The sequence below is a fragment of the Mytilus galloprovincialis genome, chromosome 4 (genome assembly GCF_965363235.1).
Source record: "Mytilus galloprovincialis chromosome 4, xbMytGall1.hap1.1, whole genome shotgun sequence".
Classification (NCBI taxonomy): Eukaryota; Metazoa; Mollusca; class Bivalvia; order Mytilida; family Mytilidae; genus Mytilus; species Mytilus galloprovincialis.
The window spans coordinates 44,178,762-44,196,459 of NC_134841.1; the positions used below are offsets into that span (position 1 = coordinate 44,178,762).

Sequence of the window (17,698 nt, forward strand, 5' to 3'; positions counted from 1 at the left end):
AATAAGGCAACTCTCCACAAGAGACCAAATGACACAGATATTAACAACTATTGGTCATCGTATGGCCTTCAACAATGAGCAAAGCTCATACCGCATCGTCAGCTAAAAACACCCAGAAATGACAATGTAAAACAATTTAAACGCGAAAACCACCGGCTTAATTGATGTTCAAAAAATGAAATATATATAAAAAAAAATAGAATATTACAGTTGTTTTTTATGTAATTTTATTCTTGTGAGATCTTTTGGATAACTCGTAACCCAAATTAATATCCACCGTAATGTCTGCCATTTCCGGTTGCGTACGCAACATATCCATATTTCTTAGTATTATGTCGTCGATATCGTTTGACATTTCGATAGCCTTTTCGATGCATTTGACCTAAACGATTCCAGTTTCGTTGAGCTTGTTTCTTTTTTCGAATGTTACAATTTATGCCGTCATCTGGAATATCTTTCTCAGAACCAGTACATTTACTATAAGTTGACGGGCAGTGTGAAGGAGTTTCACAGCCTACCACTGAAAAAAATGGGGATTTTTCAGTTATATTCATGCAATGTTATACAAGAATGTAATACTTTTTATTGTCTTAAACATATGTGAAAATGTTATCATATACATTTGCATGCAAATTCATTAAATATGCATTTTTCATTTCGAGCATAGGTACAGTCTGCATGTATGATTTAAACGTTCAGATTCCGAATGTTTAAGCCACCAATTAGTTGTTTTCATAGTTATGTCCTAATGTCGTCCCTTTAACTTTTCAAAATTAGTTTTTTTTTTAATTTTGCTGCATAATGGTCTAAAACAAATATCCTATTCTAGCTCGTTGAATTACGAAAAGTTAAGATTTCGTTGACAAATACATGCAGCGAAAACATAAATTGGGATTGAATTAATAACTTGCTTTTCTCGTTCGTTTGTAATATCTAAACGAAAATAACCATTATAAAAAGATGGAGAATTCTAACGAAGCGAGGCAACGTAACTTGTTTACGTTTTTCCTATATATGTAATCCATGTAGTATAGAACGCATTTATAATGGTAGACTCCACTCTCAACCACTGGATATAAATTGACTATCAAACTAAATTTGAATTGTATTCTTTGGTCAAGCAAAATCAAATATGACACCTCTTTCAGCAAAGTAGCTAGTTGAGATATCATTTAATGTATATAAAGAATCACAGGGAGTTTCTAAATTATTAGTTAGAACAACATATCATCGGCAGTATTATGGAGGTGCTCCCCTCTACCTTTAAAATTTCGGGATCCACAACTGCAGACCATTTCACTTTCACACTGTATACATTACAAAATTTCTTGTTTATTTTGTTTTTCTCTATTGTACTTTTCACTTTTCCATATGTGTATATTTATTGCAGAGCATGCCCGTAACTATATTTATGTATAATTGTTCAACAAGTAAAATTGAGAAAGGAAATGGTGAATATGTCAAAGCGACAACCACCCGACCATAGAGCAAACAACAGCCGAAGGCAACCAATGGGTCTTCAATGTAGCGAGAATTCCCGCACCCGTAGGTGTCCTTCAGCTGGCCCCTAAAATATGCATAATAGTACAGTGATAATGGACGTCATACTAAACTCCGAATTATACACAAGAAACTAAAATTTAAAATCATACAAGACTAACAAAGGCCAGAGGCTCCTGACTTGGGACAGGCGCAAAATTGCGGCGGGGTTAAACATGTTTATGAGATCTCAACCCTCCCCCTATACCTCTAGCCAATGTAGAAAAGTAAAAGAATAACAATACGCACATTAAAATTCAGTTCAAGAGAAGTCCGAGTCTGATGTCAAAAGATGTAACAAAAGAAAATAAATAAAATGACAATAATACATAAATAACAACAGACTACTAGCAGTTAACTGACATGCCAGCTCCAGACCTCAATTAAACTGATTGAAAGATTATGTCTTCATCATATGAATATCAGGTACAATCCCTCCCGTTAGGGGTTTAGTATCATACTATCATAAAATATATGAGAAGAACATAACCCGTGTCATGCCAACAACTGTTTTTTTTAAGAAATAAATGTGTTTAGTTCCGATGCAAAGACCCTATCAGTGAATCAATGTTAAAGCCAAAATATGCAATCTTTAATGACCTGACCACAGTATCGTAACTATATCCCCTTTTAATAAGTCTATTTAAAGGTTTTGTTAGTTTCTGAGGAGAATACTGACATTTTTGTGCTTTATAAAGAATATTTCCATAAAATTTTGGATGTGAAATACCTGAACGTATAAGATGTCTGCATGTTGAGTTATATTTACGAATTATTTCCTTATACCGGTGATAAAATTTAGTAAATGTTTTGACCAGTTTGTGATATCGAAAACCCTGGTGTAATAATTTTTCAGTAATACATAAATTTCTCTCGCTAAAATCTAATACATTGTTACATACACGAGCGAATCGTACAAGTTGAGATATATAAACACCATAAGATGGTGACAAGGGAACGTCACCATCTAAAAATGGATAATTAACAATAGGAAATGAAAAATCATCTCTTTTATCATAAATTTTTGTATTAAGCTTCCCGTTTATGATATAGATATCAAGATCGAGGAAAGGGCAGTGGTCATTGTTATCATTAGCTTTATTTAAAGTAAGTTCTACAGGATAAATTTCTTTAGTATACATACTGAAGTCGTTATTATTTAGTGTATTGTCTGCGTAAAAGGAGACATATTTGTAAAAGTAAATTTCCTTGTTTCTGAATCCCTAATATCTATTTCGTTGTACTATATCGTCATGTGATGATTTATTTGAATAAATATTGTTTAAAACAAATACATCTATAGTGTTATTTGCTTTACTTGTATGACAGATTTCATCGGCAAGTTCCGAACAGAAAGTTTTACCAGGTACGTAACTCGGTAAAAAGACAGTTCATAGTGTTGTAATCTAAATTAACTAATAAAATGTTTCTTCAAGCTGATGGTGTGTTTGGGGCGGTCCATTAATGAAATTTGATATCAAATTTCTCGAAAAACCGTAAATCTTAAATTCTTAAAGTCTTTGCTACAATAAAGTTCTTTAAGGATGTTCGCTTGTCATGATTTGGAATTTTTGTCTGATTTTCGAAATCCTCAGGTTTTATACATTCAAATGCCTTGAAAATTTTTGCCCATTGACCCCATTTTTCTTTTTAGAAATCTTTTGAATGTATAATTATAAGACATTTGTAAAAGTCTTATAAAATCTTATTTATTTTTAACAGTTTTTTAGAACTTTAACTTGTCAATAATAAAGTATAAAAAATCAAGAGAGAACATTTTCCCGCCAAAATTTCAATGGCCAATACCTCGAAAACAAGCACATTGACCTCTATATTTTTTTTTTTTTTTTGCTGTTTGATTCCTTAAATAATCCCCTATCATTATATAATAGTGTTAAGGAAGGTTATTTATTTTGAAACTGAGTAGCACACTCCCTTAAATTACCTTTCAATAGTGTTTTGTCATGGTTAAGAAAATATCATTTTTCCTAATTTGCCAAAATCTAGTTCCTATCAAACCTTTTTTCAAAAATATTCTACAAAGAATGTGTCAGGAGAGTTTTACGTATAAAATTGTCAGATTTTGTTCAAACAAATAGAATTTTAAGATGATAAAAAAATAACTCTTATAATTTACTTTAAGAAATTAAAAAAAATGATATCATAGCACATTGTATTGAAAAAAATGGGTACATTCGCTCCACATGTTTCATTAAATTTACATCATCTGAGTTATCTCCATTTTATTACGAAATTGCAAAGATAAAAAAGTGTTATTTCAAAAGCAAAAAAAGTTTAATCACGAAATAACTTGTATTCCTTGATGATTATTTGACTCGCAAGATTCGGAAAATAATAAACTACAGTACCTGCTTGCAAAACAAAACAACAGAAGGGATATTATTTGATTGTCTAGTCGTTGGACAGGTCCTTTTTATACTCCTTAGATAAATATGTACTTTTGTTTAAGTGTTCCCTGCTGTATAAGCACAGATCTAATAAATAAAGATCACAAATGACGTCCGGAAGCCGGGGTATAATAATCTTTAAATTATACCTCTTGCATTACACACCACGAAACAAGCTAACACTACTTTTAAATCTCTAAAACATACTCACGGCTAGCTTCTTTGTCTAAAACATAAGAAAAATGTTAATAAGTTTAATTGCTAAAAAATATTGAATCGTTTAAATAAATAAAGTTGAAATCGAAAACATTGTCGTTATGGACGGATGGAGGAGTGCGATCAAAACAGTGTTTATTTTTTAATCTGAATTTAGAAATTAATCTATTTGGAATATAGTCGATGGATATATAATTAACAAATTACAAATGATAACTAGAACTAGAGGCTCTAAAGAGCATGTGTCGCTCACATTGGTCTATGATCATACTAAACAGAGGACAAAGATAATAGATAAGAATACAATTCATGAGAAAATTATGTTTTGGTGATGATGATGATGATGATGATGATGATGATGATGATGATGTGTTTGTCATCTATTATGAACTTGGCTCAGCAGTTTCAAAGGAAAATATTTTGTAAAAGTTTACAAAAATTTACATAATTTACGAAAATTGTTTAAAATTTACTATAAAGGGCAATAACTCCTCAAGGGGTCAATTGACCGTTTTGGTCAAGTTGACTTATTTGTAGATCTTACTTTGCTTTACATAATTGTTGTTTACAGTTTATCTTAATCTAAGATAATATTGAAGATAATAACCAAAAACTGCAAAATTTTCTCAAAATTACCAATTCAGGGGCAGGAACCCAACAACGGGTTGCCTGATTTGTCTGAAAATTTCAGGCCAGTTAGATCCTAGCTTAATGAACATATTTAAATGAATGAGATTTGCTCTTAATGCTTTAAATTTAGAGATATTAGCCAAAAAAATGCATTTTACCCGTATGTACTATTTTTAGCCATGTCAGCCATTTTTGTTTCGTGGACGAGGTCATTGGACACATTATTGAAACTACATACCCTCAAAATTATGGTTACCAAGTTTGGTTAAATTTGTCTAAGTAGTTTCAGGAAAGAAGATTTTTTTTAAAAGATTACAGTAATAACTTCAATTTTAAAAAAATGGTTAAAAATAGACTACAAAGGGCAATAACTCCTTAATCGGTCAACTGACAATTTTGGTCAGTTGACTTATTTGTAGATCTTACTTTGCTGAACATGATTGTCTTTTACAGTTAATCTCTATCTATAATAATATTCAAGATATCATCCAAAAACTTCCTTAAAATTACTAATTCGGGGGCAGCAACCCAATATTGGGTTGTCCGATTTGTCTGAAAATTACAGGGCAGATAGAAATTGACATGATTAAAAATTTTACCCTGACAGATTTGCTTTAAATGGTTTTACAGATATAAGCTAAAATCTACATTTTATCCCTATGTTATATTTTTAGCCATAGCAGCCTTCTTGGTTGGTTGGTCGGGTCATCGGACACATTTTTTTTAAAAGATTACTTAATTTTACAAAAATGGTTAAAAAAAGACTACAAAGGGCAATAACTCCTTAATGGGTCAACTGACAATTTTGATCAAGTTGACTTATTTGTAGATCTTACTTTGCTGAACATTATTGCTCTATACAGTTTATCTCTATCTATAATAATATTCAAGAAAATAACCAAAAACTGCAAAATTTCCTTAAAATTACTAATTCGGGGGCAGCAACTCAATATCGGGTTGTCCGATTTGTCTGAAAATTTCAGGGAAAATCTTGACCTTTCAAACAATTTAACTACGTCAGATTTGCTCTAAATGCTTTGGTTTTAGAGATATTAACCAAAATCAACATTTCCCCCCTATGTTCTATTTTTAGCCATGGCAGCCATCTTGGTTGGATGGTGGGTCGTCGGACACAGTTTTCAACTACATACCCCAATAATGATTGTAACCAAGTTTGGTTGAATTTGACCCAGTAGTTTCAGAGGAGAAGATTTTTGTAAAAGTTTACGGACGACTGACGACGGCCAGGTGAGCTAAAAGTAAGACGACTGAAATTTATCTGAAGTTCCAGTTGTTGTTAAGTTTTATATCTTTTTTATTGAGAATTGCGTAGACAGAGGTTGTAGTCATTCTATGCAGCGTATAATTTATAGAATAAAGAATAAAAGCATTCAAATATAGCAAAAATAGGCAACGAGTTACCGAACAACCAATAATTCCCAAATGCGTGTAGTGCATGAGTTAATTACCATAGTTGATCGGCTACGAGTTGAATGTTTTCTCGATATTGGAATTCTTTGATTCTTTTATTGCATTGTTAATCGGCTTTTAAATCGAATATAAGTAGAAAATGTAAAAAACTATATCTTTTTTTTTATTCACAATTTGCCTTGATACGACGTCATCGACGCGTATTGACAACAACTATTGTAGTATGATGTTAGATGAATGACATAACCTAGTTTATTTCACGTGTGAAATTTTCGGTTTTTATATCGCTGGAAAAAAACGGTAATTCTTTGCAACCAATATAAAAAAAAAACTTCTGCCTGCATTGGTTGAACATTTCTATAAATCTGTCCCTTTGAGGAAATGAATTATTGTTAGTATTAAGGTCGGCAATGCTAACGAAAATTGACAGGTCTAATGGTCATGATGCATAAAACTTTTTGAAAAAGGTACCAGGATTATAATTTAGTACGTCAGACGCGCGTTCCGTCTACATAAGAGACATCAGTGACGCTCATATCAAAATATTTATAAAGCCAAACAAGTACAAAGTTGAAGAGCATTGAAGATCCAAAATTCCAAAAAGTTATGCCAAATACGGCTAAAGTAATCTATGCCTGGGATAAGAAAATCCTTAGTTTTTAGAAAAATTTAAAGTTTTGTAAACAGGAAATTTATAAAAAATGACCACATTATTGATATTCATGTCAACACCGAAGTGTTGACTACTGGGCTGGTGATACCCTCGGGGTCGAAACTTCCACCAGCAGTGGCATCGACCCAGTGGTGTAAATAGTTATCAAAGGTAACAGGATTATAATTTAGTACTCAGAAGCGCGTTTCGTCTACATAATACTCATCAGTGACGCTCATATCAAATTATTTATAAAGTCAAACAAGTACAAAGATGGAGAGCATTGACGACCTAAAATTCCAAAACGTTATGCTAAATACGGCTAAGGTAATCTATACCTGGGATAAGAAAATCCTTAGTTTTTCGAAAAATTGAAAGTTTTGTTAACAGGAAATATTTAAAAATGACCACATTATTGATATTCATGTCAACACCGAAGTGTTGACTACTGGGCTGGTGATACCCTCGGGGACGAAACGTCCACCAGCAGTGACATCGACCCAGTGGTGTAAATAGTTATCAAAGGTATCAGGATTATAATTTAGTACGCCAGGCGCGCGTTTCGTCTACATACGACTCATCAGTGACGCTCATGTCAAAATATTTATAAATCCAAACAAGTGCAAAGATGGAGAGCATTAAGGATCCTCTAAATAAAGAGTTAGATATTTCAAAGGTAATGCTCGTATCAAGGAATGACGACAGGTCATCTTTCTTGTATCTTTTTTTTATTTACAGAAAGATATCGTTTACGTTAACGTTGTAACTAGTGTAACTAGTATGCTAACAGTGTATATTCATTATTTAGATGTAATTTGATAGCGCTGATAGATAAACGTAGGCGTTTTAGCACAGTTTGGTGAAATTTTGAGTTATCAATGCTCTTTAACTCTGTACTTGTTTCGCTTGCTAAATAATTTAATCTGAGTGTCACCATTAACAATACCGTTTGACAAACAACCGTCATGATTCTGGAAAACCATACTTATCAATTGTGAATTTTTGTATTTGCTATTTTTTTTTCTTTCAAATAACAATGGTTGTCAATGTTGTACTTTTATCCCTGACATTTTTTTTCTTTTTAATTTTCATATTCACATTGAAATACCAAAGGGTTATGTTAAAGGTGAATTATATCACTCACATTGAAAAAGTACAAATATGTAAAGGTAAACCATGTATTTGAGCAATATTATATATAATTTACCTATCCATATGTGAGTCGGACCCACTCTATATGGACCTTTACACACTTGACACAGTGATGGTCGCCGTCTAAAATATCCTTGAAAATAAAATATTTAATTAATTCCAAGAATCAATTCAAAACGCGATAAATAGCACCACAGTAGTTAACTTTAAATACATAAACATGTTATATCTATTACAGTAGTAAACGTTTTAACAGACGAATGTAGTTAAATTAACAATTTCTAGTTCCTTCGATCATTGTGGTACATATGAATGCTTATAATTCATTTCTTCCTTATGCAAAGCTGTGATTCCTTCCCCATCTTTGACTAAACTGAAGTCTTTCGTCCTTTTTGGTTGATAAGCTTTTGATTTAAAATTTTTTTAATAAGTTTTGAATTTTTCTTGCAACGAGCTGCATGAAGATACATCTAATTTATAAATGCACACCTCGTGTAGAAAAATGTAAACATTAATGATGATTGCTATCACTGAGTCGATACCTTAATTGGTCGACTGTTAATCCTCGAGGCTATCAACAGCCCAGTACTGGCATTCTAATAAGGATACAGTTTCATTAAAATTTGCTGTAAACAAATTTGGGAAGTTAAGTTTAAAGTATGTATGTGTTAAAGTATGTATGTGCAATTTATATTAAAGTATATTTTTTTCAACAAACAAGGCATTGGGCTGATATGCATAAAACGAGCTAATTCATAGAAGGGCATGCAGAGGAATCCGTCCGTTCGGAACAAATCTCAACTCAAACCGTTTTATTTATATCAGCCCTATTCCATGTTTGGCTTTGGCTTACAATTTTCTGATATGTTGGCCTCGAACATCCTGGAATAACCTTTCTTATCGAAAAGTGCACTCAGTGCAAAATAACTGGTACCGTTAATGTTATAACAACGGATTGTTGAAACTTGCCATGTCAAACACATTACTAAATTATGCTAGGATCCTGGTTTACTGCTCGACAGTTGACTTATTGACGCGAAAAGGAGGTTCTGCCGTCTTATGCTAATGATTTGATTAAAGAGTTGTCTCTTTTAACCAAGGTTAACAGCCCTTACATGTTGGAGTAAATATAGTATCTATTAAATGTTTTCATGTACAAAAATGAAAATTGAAGAAAATTGAAACGACTGGATGACGAATTGAGCTTCAGAGATGTGTCTATGACACTACAAAACTAAATCAATAAGTGTACTCTTCGCTGATGAAGATATTTTTAACCACATTGCATTAGCTATATTTGTTACAAGCTATCAGAAATGCTGTTGAACTTCGTATATGATGAGACCTTTCCCACTGTTTGATTCTATCATCGACGATGAGTATATATGTTATGTAGACAAAATACGATCATGGCGTATCAAAATATCTACCAGCCGGGTAGCTCTGCTAAGTGTGTTCTTTAAATTTAATCGATATATACATATGGCACCATTATACATCGATCTAGTTTGCCTGAAGTAGTATGTTGATTCATAATTTGTTGGGTTTTTTTCTCCAAGAACCGATCGATGTTTTATGAGAATTGGTTTCAATTGTAGACTGCTAAGATTAAAAAGTCTTAAAAATCTTGACTGCAAAATTTCAAATGTTTAGTTTAATTTGGTCATAATTATCTATAAGGCCGATTTACAATCACCATTTTTAAACATGTGTACACAATTTATATTTTTTTTTTCATATCTTTGATTGCGACACAAATTGTTGAATAAACCTGGACTGGGTTGCTCAAAACGTTGTATAGTGTTAGCCAGTGGTTAAACTGCTTATCCTCTGGGTAACGTTAAACAAATGGATTATTTCTTTTGCTCAAAATTTATCCAATACTTGGATAAAACGTACTATCCGGCGGATAAATTTATCCGGTACTTTTTGACTGGTTAAGTTTTAGCCATTGGTTAAAAACGGCATTGCGATTGATTTACAATGGTTATTATTAAATTAATACTTTGAAATTTCAAAAAATTTCATTTTTTATAACTTGTTAACCTTCATATTTGTCATATATGGTATTTTGGAGCTCATGAAAATTTGATCTAGGTGTAAATTTTCACTCCTCGTCCTTAAAAATAAAAGAAAATACTCCACTTGACTTCAAGAACGATAATTTGTCGTAAATACTCACTTGTGGCATTTAACATAGTGATTGTGAAGTCAAAAATTTTAAAAAGTTATGATATATATACATGTCAAGTTATAAAGATGATTTTGTCCACCTCATTAAAACTATGGCAAGGCTATTTGATCCTAAATTATACACTACACGGACTAAGCTGTGTTTTAATTTGATTTACTTTATACACATTGCGATTAACAGTCCAAAAATTATGGAAATATCTACTTTATAAACATATAGTGGTAGTGGTTCATTACATTTGAATGAATTTGATTTACAGATACCAACGGTATATCTAGATTTGTACTAGCTGCGAAAACGTAGCTCCTAAGGTCTTTTTGATGATTTTTTTTATATTTGCGGACCATCTATGGCAAAAAAATTCAAAGGACAATAGAGCTACGTTTTTGCAGCTAGATTTGTACATTATTATGAATTCTTAGTTACATTGTAATTACATGTTGTCGTGCGTTCTATCAGGTTTGCGTTACTGTTAGGTATAAATTAAATGCTTCAAAACTGTACCCAATTGAGTATTTGTTTGGATAATAAATTTGTATTTTCAAAACTCTATGCTACAGTCTTGCACATAGTGCTGACAAAAATATAATATAAAAAAAACTAAAATATATTTTGTGGACATAGAATTTGGTATTGGTCAAAAAATAAAAATGTATAATCTAAATCCTTATTTGTAGTTTTATGACAGATAACAGTGCTTAAAGTTAGCTTGAAGTATATAGATGAGGTATTGGATTCCATATGACGTGGCTGCATATCTATATATCCAGTACAGCACATAAAATATTTCTTTGACCATTTGATATTCGAGTGGGGGGAGGTGGATTTTGAAAATAGATAACCCAGCTTTGATAATCACAACAACAAATGTTTTGTCCTGTGGTAGTTTGTTAATAAATGACCTGATTTCCAATGTATTAAAAATAAATGACTCAGTAGGTCTATTCGAAAGTATGAGATGTTAGAAGATTCTTCATAAAATTCATCTTTTATTCCCAAACTTCAAAAAAATATTGGAAAACAATTCCCAAATACCCGACCCAAAACAAATCCTCCTGCCTTCTTGATTTAAGACAATGAATTTTGGTTCCAATTTTCTAGGTTTTGATATACATTAGGGAGTAAGTTTTCTCAATCGAATTGTTTTATATTTTTCATGTCAGACTTTTACAGCTGACCACGTAGTAATTAAAGGTATATATATTGACTCTTAAAATTCAAGAGTTTATCTAAAAATGAGGGTACTTTTTCTAAAAATGAGGGTACTTTTTATATGGCCGTCCAAATACCGTTTCGATCCCTAACCCCTAACATCACTGAAGAGACATTTATTGTCGAAATCCGGATCTGGTGTACTAAAAAAATATTGACACCGTATGTTTGTGGCATAACATCGTGGCCACAAGTTAAAAAAAAATTCTGTTTAGTATTAAATTTATATTAAGATCCATTTTGTTACATCTTGTGATCAATTTTATTTGGCAATCACCAATGGCAGTCAGCAGGGTTAAAGAACCTTAGTTGTTCGACCTGTTAGTCAAATGCGTTTTGTTTAAATATAGTTTTTTTTTCACTTTTTTGGTCTGATTGATAGAAATACAATTCAATGTTGATCTGTAAAATAGTCTGAGGTGACAATTTTCTTCCGGGTTTACAAAGATTCTTTTTTAGACTCCAACGCTGTCGTGTTAGCTCGGGCACCCTTTTTTCTTTGTAAGTTTACTTTGCCAGTTACGACTAAAGGTATACAAGTTCAGATTTTCTGTAGTAAAATAAATAGCCATAATATTTAAAAAATATTCTGTATATTTTTACATTAAATACTATCTCCTATTGAATCTGTAGTTAGGAACACTCGCAGTTGCAATCTTTAGTTGAACGTAGGGTTATATTTACGGATGCAAATAATTTAGGAATAATGAGCATTGTCTACAAGGAGACAAAATACGAATAATCCCTATTTAGTTAAATGGGATTAGTAGAGAGTAGCTGTTATCCACTGGTTAAATTACCTTATCCAGTGGCTTACTAACCATACTCCCATTTTCCCATGGAGCAATGGAAAAATAGCCAACGGATAGTAAGCCACTGGATTACATAATTATAGTTTTGAGCAACCCAGTCCTGAACTGATCCAATTTAGGCCAAAACACACACCGAATTCAACAAGGGTTGATTTTATCTTAAATGTGAAATAAATGTATAATACCAACTTCAATGTCTGTCGATAGACCAATATTTCAAGATTAACAAAATTAAAGCAGTAAAAAACGGGTGAACGATACAAAAGGGACATTCAAACTCATACATCGAAAAATAACATGATAACGCCATGACTAAAAAAGGAAAAAGACAAACATACAAACAATAGTACACAAAACACAAAGTAGAAAAATTAAGACATAACAACACAACCCCCCCCCCGAAAAAAAAACGGGGGGGGGGGGGGTGGTATCATGTGATCTGGAAGGGTAAGCGGATTCTGCTCCACATGTGGCACCAATCGTGTTGCCTGTGTTAGTACAAACCCTGGAATAAGTTTAATTCCGTAGGTCACATTCGTGAAATGGGAACAGGATTGTAGTTACGACATATCCGCTATCATCTGCCAATCAGGGCATCATTATGATTAACCTACTAGAGCAACAAAATATCTTTGGTTATGCATCAAATGTCAACTATGATAGAGTTTCAATGTTAATTTGACGATAATTGTACATTTGCTTGAGGATTGGACGCTGAGCGGATTAAGCAACTAAACAAAGATATCTGATGATAAGCTAAGTTCGTTTAAATGATTATAGCAAATGTTTCTAATCGATTTAAAAAAAACATATTTGCAACCAAAAGCTTTGGAAAACATTTTAAAAGTGTTTACGAACTTACGTGGAATTGTTCCATACACAACAAACGCATTGTTGCATAATTGGATATGTTTGTTACATACATATTTGCCTTCGAATCTGAAATAAACAATAAAACAATCAGTCGCGATACCTCGGATACATCATAGAAATTTAACATAAGCGTTGTTCTCGTTTTAGTTGTATGACAGAATTTTTCTAATCACCTTAAAACCCGATTTTTGGGAAGTTATGTCCCTCACAGTTACTAACATAGTTATTGTGATATGGTCATGTTTTGTATTGTTGACTTTCATTTTTGTGTCAGAATACCCGTTTACCTGTCTCCGCTACGAGTCGCCAGGTAAACTAAATTTGCGACGGTAAAACTACCGATGGACGTCCTTAATACAATACAGTTATCTCTAAATTGTTTTGATTCGAGCAAACTAATTTATAAGCCTGGCATCTTCAATGAGTTTTATCATAAGCAACAGATATAGCCATTACGCTGTAATAAGAAGACAGCCAATCGAATTTAATTTGAAATAGATATATTTCATTACTGTGTTATACTATATCAGATAATATACGTACATTGTGAGAGAAAACTGTCCGTCTCTTTCTAAGCAGTTTTCCTCTGAGAGTAGTTCAGACGTCGACCCATTCTTTATCTGCACTGCGTATGGATTAGGTGAAAACAATTGTACATAAAATCCACTGGTAAACGGCCTTTCCTGTACATCACACGGGAACCGGCAGAACCCATTTACTACTATTAACAATAAAGTCAAAGTAAACAATCAACAATTCTCAATAATGAATCAGTTATCAAAACAGACACATCCAATCTTGTATATTCACACTAGAAATATCAGCTCCTATTATGTCTGTTTATTTTGTTCACACATGGTTGTCAATATAATGTAATTTGATGTGACTGTTATACAAGTGAGAGGTTTAATTAGCTTTAAAACCAGGTTTAAACCAACGTTTTCTACATAAGAAAATGCCTGCACCAAGTCAGGAATATGACAGTTGTTATTAATTTAAAAATCTGAAAAATGTTGTTGAAGGTGTACTACATATACAAGTTTTATTGAAAAAGTTGTGTTCAGTTGGTTCCTTACAATTATCAGTACATTAATGATATCTCTATCTGAACGTGCGTGATGCGTAGAAAACAATTGGAGCAGGAAATGACACCATGTCTGTGTACTTAGTATATAGTTTCAAAACTTTTAGTTTATGCAATACTGACTAGTGCACTAAAAGATTTATACAGTAATCCCCACATTTTTAAATTCCCATTTTTTTATCGTAGTAGTCATCATTATTTTGAGTTTATTGATATTTAAGATGTGGAAAGATTGCCAATGTGATACCTATGCGTCCTATCAACCATACGTCCTTCAACCATGAGCAAAACCTAAACCCCAAAGTCACCTTTAAAGGACCCAAAAGGACAAATTAAAAGCAAACCAAAAAAACAAACAGCTTGATTTATTTTCAAAACAATGAACGAATGAACAAATATGATAAAGATCAGTCCGACAAGACAATTTAAAAAAATATGGAAAAAAACAATTCTGTTTAACCTTTAATTTTATTATTTTTCGAAGCTTGTTGTATTTATTTCGCATTAAAACGCAAAATTTGCAAAATAAAAGCACTATAAACGCTGTAGGCAATTACCCACAAAAAAACAAGGCAAACGTAATTATGTGGCAGTGTTGTTTCAATCTATTTTTTATTTTTTTTTTATTTGAGGGAACAAGCATTAAACATTCGTATATTATACATAGATATTTATTCAATGAATTGATTATTAAAGCAAATTAATTAATATTTAATCAAGGTTTTCAGGGGACTTACAGTGGTAGCATAGGGCAGCTTAATTACCTAAAAAACAAATTGAATCTGTAAAGTTTAGTTTAAGGTAAATTAATGTGACCAAAATTCAACTTTGATAAAGCTTACGAAACAGTACTAACCTGATATACATAACATCACCGTCACAAAAGCTGATAGATGTTTTATCTTCATTGATGACATATTGTTTCCTACTGCTTTACTTCGTCTGTCGTTATAGATGTTGTCCTGTATATCTAAGAACACAAAATTATGAATCTGATGTAACCGCTAAACATTTATACATGTACTTTGTTAATTATGCATGCATAAAGTTTAAGACGTTTGGTTCTACCCTTAACCTTCGTGACACGCAACGTCTTGACAAGCAACATCTTGATTGAAATACATGTTTTCCTGTTTTAACTATTAATTTATGCATGTTCATTTTTTAATATAAATTTTATAAAAGTACAAATATGTTTCTTTTTTGAAAATCAACAGATTAATGCACTTTTGATTATAACTTTTGTGAGTGATGAAATATATCTATAATGTTACATTTATTTATTTAACAAATATCAATACCGTAATTAAAGGGTTTTTTTTTTAGGTCTTTTTAAAATAAATTCAGAAATAATTAATTCAATTTAAAAAAAAACAACTTATTTTCACTGTAAACATTATACGTACAGTTTTTTATCGACAGATTTTTTTACTAATCTTTGCTCTTTTATCTGGTAAGTCAGATACCATTTTAACAATATGAATCGCACTACTGAAGACTACTTACACCAAAAGTCAGATTCACCTGAACCTAACAACTGTCTTCATTTATTTCCGGATCATCTCTTCCAGGAGTTCCTTTTTATTAAAAGTTTCTCATTTTACCCAATGTTTAAGTGCAGTCATCAGGACTCGTCCCAACTATTAAGAAGAACCAGTCAGTCATCAGGTTATACCCAAGACAACAGTGCCTCCTCTACCACTTGCATAATAAACTGTTTCAACAGATTCCACAGAAAATACCACTCCATTTACGGACAAAGTCAAAAGATACTGGACGGATAGGAACATGCAGCTATGGAACTATTACTTAACAGAAGGACCTACTCGAAGGATGTCACAACAACTTCAAAATGACCATCAAAGTACCACACTCTAACATAAAAACGAATAAAGAGCAGGCAGATCACAAAGTGTACCTATCCGGGGGAGTACGACAAAAACACATACAACCGTAACAACGTTTGCATAAGAACTCAAAGATCATCTTAAGATAGTTAGTGCTTTTCAATAAGGTTACACATTTCCTCTTATTTTTTTACACTTCGGACTAGATGTGTTGCAAATATATGCTGTGCTGTGATGTTAATGTTATGTTTTATGTGTTCTTTATAATTGTTCTTTCTTCGTTGTGTTGTCTTTATAGTATCTGCTTTTCATATCATGTGTGTGCTTACACGAATTCAGGTGCTTTGTTGTATTAAGCTGTTTATTATGTTTGCTTAATTATAACTCTTTGTTACACATTGATGTATAATTGTGTTGTGCTTGATATGTGATATTTTATTAATTAATATTAAATTCTGTTTGGTGATACAATATGTACTGTTTGATTTAAGCGAGAGTATGACCTTAGGTGTTTCATTTCTTTATGATCTATAGCTTGCTGAAAAATTTCAACATCCAAAGTTGGTCAACACCAATTTTCATACATCACAGTATTTGTGAAGACCTTTTTAGAATTCACTATTTTGTTATAGTAATTGGCACATATTTCGTCTGAAAAGTAAATGAATCTAAACTATATTAGTTGGGGTTTGTGAACTTTTGCTATCCTGTGCAAGCAAGGCAAGTTTTTATCCTTGAGAATTGGGTCGAAAGTGTTTTCCTTTTTGTAAAAGGTTATACGTCTAATATATAGAAAGCACAGTTTTTGGACTAACATCAAACAGAAAGAAACTGATAATAACAGCATCCCTCCCCTTAAATCAGAGGGAATCCTTCATACAAAATCAAAAGATAAGGCAAACATTCTAAATTCCCAATTCCTTAAAGCTTTTTCGTCAAGTGAAGATGTGACAGAAATGAGTTCAAAAACAAATGTAAGATGACAGTATTTGTTCCCATTATACCCGACATAAAGATCACAGAAAATGAAGCCCCCCCCCCCCCACCCCTAAGTACTGAACAACTTAAACATACACAAAGCAGACACCAAAATCCCTAGAACTTTGAAAGAACTGTCGTCATGTCTCATCTTTTAAAAAAAATCCTGTTTGTTCTTCCATTTATTTGTATTGTAGTCCTGTCATGTAATGTTGTCATTTTAGTGTTATATTTAACATTGCCATTAAAGCGGAAGGTTTGGCTAGCCACAAAACCAGGTTCAACCCACCATTTTTTTCTTAAAATGTCCTGTACCAAGTCAGGAAAATAGCTATTGTTATCTTATAGTTCGTATATGTGCGTGTTATTTTAGTGTTTCTGTTGTGTCGTTCTTCTCTTGTAGTTGATGTGATTCCCTTAGTTTTGGTTTGTAACCCGGATTTTATTTTTCTCAATCGATTTATGAATTTCGAACAGCAGTATTCTACTGTTGCCTTTATATATAGACCAGTGTCACTGCAAATGTAACGAACATATTGTCACCAGCAACATAATGATACATATAGAACATATTGTCACTTGCAACATCAAAACTCATGCTGATCAACATAAGATCTTACATCCACTACATCATTGTTTTCGTGTAGGACTACCCTGCGACATCCAGCTC

The 17,698-nt window shown here is 32.3% G+C and overlaps 1 protein-coding gene across 1 annotated transcript; it reads right to left on the minus strand.

Annotated features, from left to right (window-relative positions):
- Positions 1-220: 220 nt before the first annotated feature.
- LOC143070621 (uncharacterized) lies at positions 221-15,171 on the minus strand. The gene is made up of 6 exons (XM_076244848.1): positions 15,060-15,171; positions 13,663-13,840; positions 13,109-13,185; positions 8,084-8,161; positions 4,159-4,173; positions 221-520 (listed from the first exon to the last, which is right to left on the minus strand). The coding sequence occupies exons 1-6, from the start codon at positions 15,118-15,120 to the stop codon at positions 267-269; spliced, it is 663 nt and encodes a 220-aa protein (XP_076100963.1). The 5' UTR covers positions 15,121-15,171; the 3' UTR covers positions 221-266.
- Positions 15,172-17,698: the final 2,527 nt, after the last annotated feature.